Raw genomic sequence first — 10,051 nt, forward strand, 5'->3', positions numbered from 1 at the left:
GCTGAGGTTTTCACATGCATGAGAGGGTAAGTGGAAACATTTGTCCTTTAGTCTCTTGGCTGTGGATAGTTTTTCCCTGCTCCAACTGTCTGCGTGCCATTGGCATAAAAAGCAGTTTCAGAAATGGAGGAGTGAGTGTTTCCTGCAGGGCTGTGGGAGAGAAGGGAAGACTTTCCAGTGGTGGTGGGAGCAGGGTTAGGGAAACCCCAAGAGGTTTTGACAACCTTGCTGGTAAATGGCATTTAGAACTACTGTGCACCCCTTGCACAGTGCTATTCTGTTGTCACGTCTGCTCTGGGCACCGGGTTCCCTTTGCCGCTCAGCTCTGTGAGGCAGGGTGGATAGGTACCACCTACATAGACATTTTGGCTAGGATGCCTACACATTTTGTAGGAATTGCATTTTTCCTGTGCAGCCTGCACTCACGGTACTTGTGGTTTAGTCTTGGCAGCTATCAGAGGCTAAACCAGAAGCCTGAATGGATCAGACTGAAAAGCCTCTGCCACCAGCAGTGAGCAGTCAGTGTGGGCTAGGCAGGGAACCAGACTGTTGCTTCCCTGGAGAGTCTCCTGAAATAAACATAATCACATGTGTCTGTGGTGTTGGCTGTCCGCTCACTGAAGGCCCATGATGAAGGTCCACCTGGTTTAGTTCCAGCCATGCGTCATCAAGCTTGGGCCAGCTCAGAGCAGCCCCCAAGAAGGTGAGAACTGGGGCTGGGAAAGCATGGATGTGTTCTGCCCTGGGCCTGCCCTGCCTTCCCCGATAAAAAGTGACCAGGTATCCCTCACAGAGCTTGGTGGGATGACTAATGCATTGGCTATTGGGAATTCTGCTGCAGGGGAACTCTCAGGAGCATGGAGAAGCTGGGCTCATAGCAGCACCGAATGGTTGTCTGAGGAAATTAAACTCCATTTACTCCTTTGTGAAGTCCTTACTGGACTCTGGCATCTGGTTGCAGCTGCAATGCTTATGATCATGGCTGCGAATGGGGACATGACTTTAGGGATTAGGGTGAATCTGTTCAGGACTTGCAGGACAAGGGCATCAGCCATGGAAGGCAAAAATTAGAAATGCCTAGCACCACCACTGTGCTTGAGCACTTGCTGATGGCCCAGAGGTTACAGGGTTCCCAGAGCAGCAGCCTGCATGAAATCCAGGGGTATCTAGCATTCAGTCACCATCTCCTTTGCTTTGCAGCACCTTGAGAATGACAAGGAAGGTCTTCACCAACACCAGGGAGCGATGGAGGCAGCAAAATGTCAACAGCGCCTTTGCCAAGCTGAGGAAACTCATTCCCACCCACCCACCAGACAAAAAACTGAGCAAAAATGAGACACTCCGCTTAGCTATGAGATATATCAACTTCCTTGTAAAGGTCCTGGGAGAGCCAGGCCTGCAGCAGACGGCAGTGGCAGCACGAGGCAGCATCCTGGGGTTCTTCCAGCAAGCCCCACGCTTGCAAAGCATGGAGGAGCTGACACTGATAGAAAACTGTGGTGTCTCCTCTCCGGGCATGAGCAGCAATATAGCAGAGTGTTGGTCAGAGACATCATCTCCCTAGCAGACAATGACACATGCAGTCTTGGTGTTAGTCTGGTAGTCCCCCTCTTTTTGCAGAATCTGTGGGTTGTTGGTGTATGTATTCTGATTATTTATTTTTATTTACTACTGGCTTATTTGGTATACATTTTTATTTAATAGGAAAGGAAATCCTTGTTCAGCCAACAATCTGGAACACCAGACAGAGAACTTGCAGGCCCTGGGAACTTGGAAGGACTCACTGCTGTCACAGCAGAGTCCAAGCCAGAAGGGCTTTCTGCCCTGATCTCCTCCACAAATCAGGCCGTAGAAATTCATCCAGTGTTTCTGGCAGGGAAAGAGATTATTCTCCCATGCTATTTCAAGGAAACACTACTGACCTCAAGAACGATGACTGCACCAAAAAATTTGACCGCGGCAGACATCTGGTCTTGATAGTGAAAGATTTTGAGATGTGGTATTTGCCACAGTCCTTCACCAGCAGTTCTAGGGGCTAATTGGACTCACTCTTGAGCCTGTGTATCTTATTTCTGGCTTGATTTTTTTTTTTTTTTTGAAAATACAAGTCTTAGCCCTTTTACCTTGCTACATCTTTCACCATGAGACTGGAGCAATGCCTAGTGTCAGAGAAAAATGCTATTAAACAAAAGTGAACGTTAGGTTAAAGCAAAAATGCCAATGTAAAATAAAAGAAGACATAGTCATAGATGAGTTTCAGTGGGTTCAACAGGCAGATTAAACCTCCTCTGTAGCAGTGACAGTATACGTGTGAAGGAAGCTGGTCAGTTACACTCCAGGTCCCTTAAAATCCCATCAGAGAGGCTGTTGGCTAAACTTTTTTGTTCTTTACAGCTGTAGCAATGGGGGAGGTCCTGTTTTGGGAGGCAAGTCCAGGGAGAAGGACCTCAGTGATGCACTGTGAAAACCTTCAAGGAAAAGCCAGTGAGCAGTGCCCCCTCTTGTTCCGCGCTGCAGAAGCAGCTGGAGCATGTCTGGGCCTGGCAGAAGGTGCTGGGCATGCATCACTGGTGCACTGTGGTACCCCTTCAGCACAGGGCTGTGTGCCATGCATCTTGGGCGTCAAGTTCCTGAACCAGCCCTGCTTTTGCCACCATGGGAGGCAGAACCAAGCTGCACAAATCCTTGCTGTCACCTGTAAGACCCTGGTGCTGTGATCCTGGGGTGTGTGAAGATGGATTGATGTCTTCCCCAGGCAGGGTACCAAGACCACGGACAAGACTAGGGGCATGCTGCCTGTATACTCAGCTGACTGCCTTTAAACTCTCTGCTTTTGCCTGCTGTAGCTGAAGTTCCTCCTACACTGTCCCAAATGGGCTGATGGAGCAAGGACAAAGAAATTGGTGTAAACATCTTCCACTTCATTCAGTGGGTCAGTTCCCTGTAGGTAACGCCAATCACCATGCTGTAGGTGTTGAGATGATAAGCAGGATGAAAAGACATTTCATGAAGGTGACCATTGTGGATTTTTGCCCACAAATCAATCTAATTTCCTGATTGAGTTATAACCTATGCCATCAAAGGCCTGGACTGCTCATGCAAGTTATAAAGCTGCATAGAGCAAAAGGAAAAATGACACCAGGTTTAAGTAGAACTGCTTCCCGTTCAGATCCTGCTCCCACTGACACAGGTCTTTTTGATTTCTATGTGGACCAAGGTACATGTCAATGTGTAGAAAAGACAACTATTTACCACTGGTGAAGAAGTGGAGCTCCCATATGCCAAGGCATGTCCCTGGGCTGTTTCTGGTTATTCACGAGACAATGAGCCGCCTTCAGGAAGCAGAGGTAGGGTTTGTGCATGTAACATACACAGCCCTTCTGCATGAGAGGATTTGGCACCCAAAGCTGAGCTGCCTTTTAAAGCCTCACCCACCACCAGGTGCACCAAAGAAGCCAGGGCTGCCTCCTGCTAAGTGTGATTCAGGCTGTCCTGTCCATTGACAAAGACCAAGGTCTGACAGGAACACAGCTTACCCTGACCAGAGCTGGTGCTGTAACATACAGGCATGCCAGTGGACCTGATTTTGATGAAAAAAAAAAAAAAAAGCTGAAAGTGTTCATGGTGATTTTATTTTGTTTCTGAACACTGTTAATCTTCAGTTTGTTTATCCCTGCATCTCTGAGCTGTCAGGGCTGATGACTGCGCTGGAGAGCGGCTGACTGGAAACACACTAAGAGCCTTTTGCATGGTTCGTGAAATCAGTACTGCTTTCTCCCTGCCTCTGCCCACTTTAATACTGCTGAATGGCATCACAGCCTCTTCAGCACAGCGCCTCAAAGGTAATGAGCCAAGTCCTCCTCCTAGTTTTCTGTTGACTTGCTGGGAGTTACAGCAGGATAAATTAGTCCAAGTAAATCAGAGCACTTATTGCTGAGGTGTGGCGGTGTGATTTGGTCTATCAGCCACTTGCTATACTAGGAAACACATGTCACCAAGGCAAGCCAGACCATCTTGTGATCAGAGGTATTGTCCAGGGGAGGGGAAAGAAAACGTGGCAACTTTGTTATATTTTCTATCCTAAAGAGCTTCCCTTCTTGTTGTTGCTTTGGTTCATATCAGTGCTTTCTTTGTTCTCCTTTCCATTTAGGAGCTTCCTACTCTCATGTTCAGCATGTATTTCACTAGATCTACCAAAGATTTTTTTTTTCCAAGTTTCTTCTTCGTGTTTTGTGGTTTTCTTAATCTGTATGATCATGAACAAATACAGTGTAACTAATCACATTTTGTGCTATATAATGCTATTTAACACCTAATATATTCCAAATAAATTATTTAAGAAACTAATTTTTGTCTTTTAAAATTTCTTTAAAGTTTCATTGTATATTTGCATACCACTTGGTACAGGATACAAAAAACATTACAATGTAATTTGCAGTAGAGGATTGTTCTGCTGTTCAGCACTTACACAAGAGTCTTGATGTTAGAAACATTATCAGATGATAAAGAATGACAGGAGTCTCTTTGTTTATTATGATTTCTTACCATTTTGGTTGAATTGTATTTCAGTCTACATGCTAAGCAGATTTTGACCAGCTCTTGAAAAAGACAGATAAATAAAATTTCATCGTACAACACCGTTGTGTTTGTCTTCCAAATATTCACAATTCAAAAGAGTTTAACCAACTCCATTTTCAAAAGCAGAATTCACACTAAAGAGTTAATTTGGAATCTGATTTGAGCCTAATATTATTTGTAGATGTTCAGATAAGCACAACCTATCTGACTGGAGTCCATTTCAGGTATAAAAACTTATCCAAATTTGAGGGGACCTTAGGGTGTAAAGCTGCTCTTTCTGGCTAACACCTGATGGGAACAACCTAACGCCCAGTTAAATATGAGGCTGGAAGAGGGAGAGGAACCACTAGGACGACAGATGCAGAAGTTGTGAGGAAAAGACAGGAAATCACTGGGACACAGGGCCTGTTTTAGTTTCCTGCTTAACTGAACATATCACAGCCCTGACACTGCTCTGTGATACACCAAGAGAGGGATTTCTGCACAATATGTGCCTGAGAAAGGTATAATCAAAAGAGATTATATATAAAAGCCATGAAATCAGCAAATGTGAGGTTCAAAACATGTATTTATATTAAGCAAGGCAATGCCACCTTAGAGAGGACCCTCTGCTTCCAGCAGGTATTGCCAAATTAGTATGCTCAGGAGCATGTGGCAATGCCTCCTCTTGAAGTGTGCACAGAATAGCTATGGTAACATGGTGCTGTGCTGTGAGCTAATGGGACCTGTGGCATGGAGACGTACCAAGTCATTTGGAGCTGTCTGAAAATATCTCACATATGTTTGGGTTTTGGCCTGAGATTCAGTGGATTCAAATCCTGGCTGTTGCAAACACACTGCACCTAGCACTGGATACTGCACAGTGAAATTGTAGACCTACAATGGTGCCTTGTTTTTTCTGGACTGTTGCCCATGCTGAGGAAGACTTTGTGGTGAGGCATGTACTCAGCAGTCTTGTTAGTGGTACTGAGTCTAAATCAGGGAGACTACAATGAGCATAGCAGAGGGAGACTCACAGGATTCCTGAGTTAGCCAAAGTACATGGCAAAACAGAGTTTTAGGACACCACGATCCATCCCAGCATCTTACTCCGAGCAAGAAGCAGAAGCTGCAGGACCGATGTGTTTTAGAAGCATATGATTCATGAAACATTTAGTAGTTTATCCTGCAGTATGTAACTGGCTCCCAGAAATTTCTTTGCTGCTAGGGAATGATATGCAGTGACCATGGGTAAAGTAGTGTGAGCAAAGCAGATCTGACTTTTGTTCTTTGAAGGATGGGTGATGAAAAGAGGTGGAGAGAATGGGCGACTTAACTACTGACCTGTGGGGCAGGGGTCACTCGGGAGCCAGCCTTAAATCTAAAGGTCATCGGCAAAGTGACAAAGTCTAAATCCGTCACTTTTCAGGGGTGTAATTGTATTTTTAATACAGCAGGTGCTCAGAGAATCAGAAGGGAGAAGGTGGGTGGAGGAAGGAGCTCAAACAAGTATTTGGGTCATAGAAGGCAGAGATTGCCCTGTATCCAGTTGATACATGTATCTGGTTGAATTTGTCATTGTCCTGTCTGTAAGCCAATGGTAGCATTTGCATTGCACTCTGAGTTGGTCCAGCTCTTCGCTATACAAAGAAGAGTTCATCTCATCCTATTGTATTCTCCCCCCACCCTCTTCCCACGTGTGCAAACCAATGCGCATCCCATCCCTCCATGGTTTGTTTCACTGCCATGGATTGCACACCCAGCAGTGCAAAACTGAGGGTCCTGCAGTAAGCCTCTTTTGGGAGCGTCTCTTGGAAAATGGACTCCCCAGGCACTGAGACCCAAAAGAGAAGCAAAGAGCAACCAACCTTTCTGTGGGTACATCCCCCCTGCTGAGCGTCAATGCCACAAAATAGCACAGCAGTGGCTCAGGACGAAGGGCAGGAAGAGGTCAGTGAGACTCCTGTGGATCTCAAGCATGGACTGCATTGGGTCTCAGATGAAGTCTCCAACTTCTATCCTGGCAAGTGATGCAAAGAGGTATTCACTGGCAGAGGGTAGGAGGGGTTTCCCATGCACCCGCCTTTCTGTCCCATTACAGCTGGCTGGGGGCACAGCAAACAGCACTGACTATCCCAGACCTAGGAAAGATCCCTCACTTTCTTTGAAATTGCCTACTCTACACCTTGAAAGACAGACTCTTTCCTAGGTAGCCTAAAACCTTAATGGAAAGCTAAAGGATGATGGCCCACAGCCAGCAAGTGTCCAGGGAGGTGTTCTGCATCCAACCGTGAGTGTAGACAACATTTAGCATTGCTCTTCTCTTGGTGAGTGTATTTGGCAAACCCTGGAAGATAGCAGTGCTCAGTCCTGGAGCTGGGAAAGGTTAAGAGCAGCCAGTATTAAATCTGCCTTCAAATCAGAGCAGAATTACTGTGCCCAGTATTACATACACAGATGTACTGCTAACCAAAACATTACCCATAGATTCCCCCAACTCAAGACTACACAGTATTTAGTTCAAGCTTTAGCAAGCTTTACGCTTACTGGAAGGACCTGAAGACTCTCAAGAGTCTACAATGCCTAAGAGCCCCTTGAGTGGAGACTATTAGACCTAGCTAACCACAGAAGCTCAGGCCACATGACTGTGACCTGAAGTGTTTTACTGCCTGTGGGTTCAGAAGGAAGTATCTGGCCCTGCTAAGAGGCTCTGCAGTCATCTCTATGGGACAGCATGGCAAAAGTCAGTTGCCAGCTGAGAGGTCCCAATAGAGCAAGTCAGCCCAGCAGGTTGGACTTGCCAAAAGTGCTCGGTACTGGCACAGCCTGCTTGCATGGGAAATACTCCCACCACTCGAACAGGAACTGAAATAACTCAATGCTGAGCAGAGTCGCCCGCTGTGGCTCTTCCGCCTGAGCTATGCTGGAAACATTTTCCCTAAATTTTCAGGTACAGAAGAGTGGCCAGCTGCTGTCTGGTGAACACGCCCAGCCACTGTGTTTAGCACAGGACAGCCCAGTCTCAAAAGCCACATTTCTGCATAGACATGTGGAATGCAAATGGATGTTCTGTAGCTCTCAGATTGGAAGCTTGGGGAAAAATTCATGGCAGGTAACTTCAGCAGTGTAATTTTACCTGTCGATTTTGAACTGAATAGCTGAGCATATTAGAAAATATATATATATATATGTATGTATGTCCATCTAGCTATCATCTATCTATCCATCTTACTCTTATCAACTCCTTGAAGTCCATGCTGAAGTTCACTTAAGGTCACATGCAAAGGGAAAACAACTAATTTTGCCTTTAAAATAAAATTTATTCTTTCAGACTAAGGAAAAAACAAAACAACAAGAATGAATACAAGACAAATTGTCAGTGAAAGTGGGAGAAAGTGTGTAGGATGGTTCTTTCATGTTTGACATACCTGGATAGACACTACTTTTGTTGTAGGGGATAGACTTCTATATTACTTCTCTATATATCACCAACAGAAAACAGAACACCACCATGTTGTTTCTGTTACATGTAATAAGTAAGTCAAACTGCCAGTTAGGTAATCCTGAAAGCCCTGATAAAGTGGCTCCTATTAATTTCAAACTTTTTCCAAGAGTATAGGCTGCTCAACCAATACAGAAAAACATTGATAGTATGTTATTATCTAAATATGTTTTATATTCCCCTTAAAGCATAGTTGTAAGTTAATTGCTTATTTCTAAAGTCAAAGAAATGAAAATGCTGTTAAAATAATAGTAAAAAAAAAGTTTATTTGCTTTTTATCACAATTTCATCAGTTAAATACTTTCAGCAGTTCTCTGCCGTGTGCTGTTAAGATAAATCATACCAAAGACTGTATTTCTTCTTGAAAACTGGAGGTTCAAGTTAGCCAGGGGCTTGTCATAAATACTGCCTCAAAGCTTGACTTATCCTGACATTTATGTTTGCTTTTATCCTGACTCTGTGAAGTACTGAAAAAGTCTAGGGCTAAGGCTGGCAGTAAGATTCTTGATCTTGAGGGCTCAACTTAAAACATTTTAGGGTTGTCACTACTGCTTTTTGGGGTGTTTTTCTTGTAATCTCTGTCCATTCATGCTTTTAAGATACCTCAGAAAGCTGACAGTGACTGGTCAGGGAATTCAGCTGGAAGAGCTGGCAGTGTGGAAGCAGCCTTGGAAGGTATCTAAAGATTTTTTTAAAAACAGGCACCTTCAAGTCACTTCATCTCATGTTCCTGAATACATAAGCATACAAAGCCCCTAGCTGCTTTTAAAACCTGTGGCTATGGATTTGAGTCTTGACTCCTCTGGGAGGGTTCCTCTCCCAGCAAGGGCAGAAAGGGGAAAATTAGGGCAGGCACTAAGGCAATCAAGTAGATTGTTTACTACTTTTAGTGATGTCAGGCCAACACAGAAGGTGCCTAGGAAAAAAAAACAACACCCCACTTCCCCACCCCCTGCCCCCTGCCTCTAACCAGTTTGCTTTTTCCTACCATGTTTCTTATCAGTCTCCTGCAGAGACTCTAAAACTCTTATCTTGATAGGCCAGATTACCAGGCTCATCTCCTCTCCATGATGAATAGGAATCGAACAATATTTTCCACTGCCAGCAAACTATACAGTCCCAGTACAGATAATTCAATTAATAGAATTTCTCCTCTCCTCTCCATCCCAGCTTTCCTGTCATCATTTCTCTGCCCCCTTACCCTTCCCCCAATTAATTCCTATGCTTTAATACCATCTAAGAGTCCTTAGTGAGAAGAGGATCTGCTTGCTATGCAGGTGCAAGTTTTCAGCACCAGAGCACAACAGCAATATCACCCCCTTCTGCCCTCCTCAGGGCTTCTCTTTGTGAACCACTTTTTCTTTTTCTTCCTTTTCAGCTCCATGCTGAACAACCCCATGCAGCTAATCTGATTATGCTAATTTGTACTTCATGAACCCAAAGACTGTAAGGGGATCTGTGGAGGGTAAGCTGGGCTGGGGATGAGGGTGGTGAGGACAGGAGAGAGGGTATGGGAGGGGGGTGCACAGACAATGGGTTCAAGTCAGTTAACAAAAAAAGCCGTCTGTATTGCCAAACAAAGCACACTCCGGGTAACCCCTTGCTGCTCTTGACAATTTAGAGTGTCCCAAACTGGCCTGCGCTACTGGGCAGAAAAGGGAGCATGGAGAATATACAATGAAGGGGCACAATGAGAAGTCTGTTTCCTGTTGAACGTTGCTTTTCTTTCTCCTTAACTAATCCTTCCCAGAATCTAGTAGTTGAAGTATGGTCCACAAATTGTTCTTCAGATGGTAGCTACAGCACTAGACAGCTTCTGAGCACATACAACCTCATATGTCCAACTAGGCTGATGCTGCCCTTGAAATTTATTGAATAATGGGCAGTGACTTTGCAGACACACACACACAACTCTAAAATGGATCCCCCCTCCGCAGGAGCTGACAGTGTCCCCCCAACCTGGCTTTACCAACATTACCTTTGCTACAGCTG

At 44.9% G+C, this 10,051-nt stretch overlaps 1 protein-coding gene across 1 annotated transcript; it reads left to right on the plus strand.

The window, feature by feature from the left end:
• The first annotated feature begins 1,204 nt into the window (after positions 1-1,204).
• Positions 1,205-4,307, plus strand: TAL2 (TAL bHLH transcription factor 2). The gene has a single exon (XM_075078435.1). It carries the CDS (start codon positions 1,211-1,213, stop codon positions 1,562-1,564), a length of 354 nt encoding a protein of 117 aa, XP_074934536.1. The 5' UTR covers positions 1,205-1,210; the 3' UTR covers positions 1,565-4,307.
• Positions 4,308-10,051: the final 5,744 nt, after the last annotated feature.

Source organism: Phalacrocorax aristotelis, chromosome Z (genome assembly GCF_949628215.1).
Source record: "Phalacrocorax aristotelis chromosome Z, bGulAri2.1, whole genome shotgun sequence".
Classification (NCBI taxonomy): domain Eukaryota; kingdom Metazoa; phylum Chordata; class Aves; order Suliformes; family Phalacrocoracidae; genus Phalacrocorax; species Phalacrocorax aristotelis.

What these genes read in the sequence shown, in the direction of transcription:
- TAL2 (XM_075078435.1), top strand. Translation starts at nt 1,211, where the DNA reads ATGACAAGGAAGGTCTTCACCAACACCAGGGAGCGATGGAGGCAGCAA.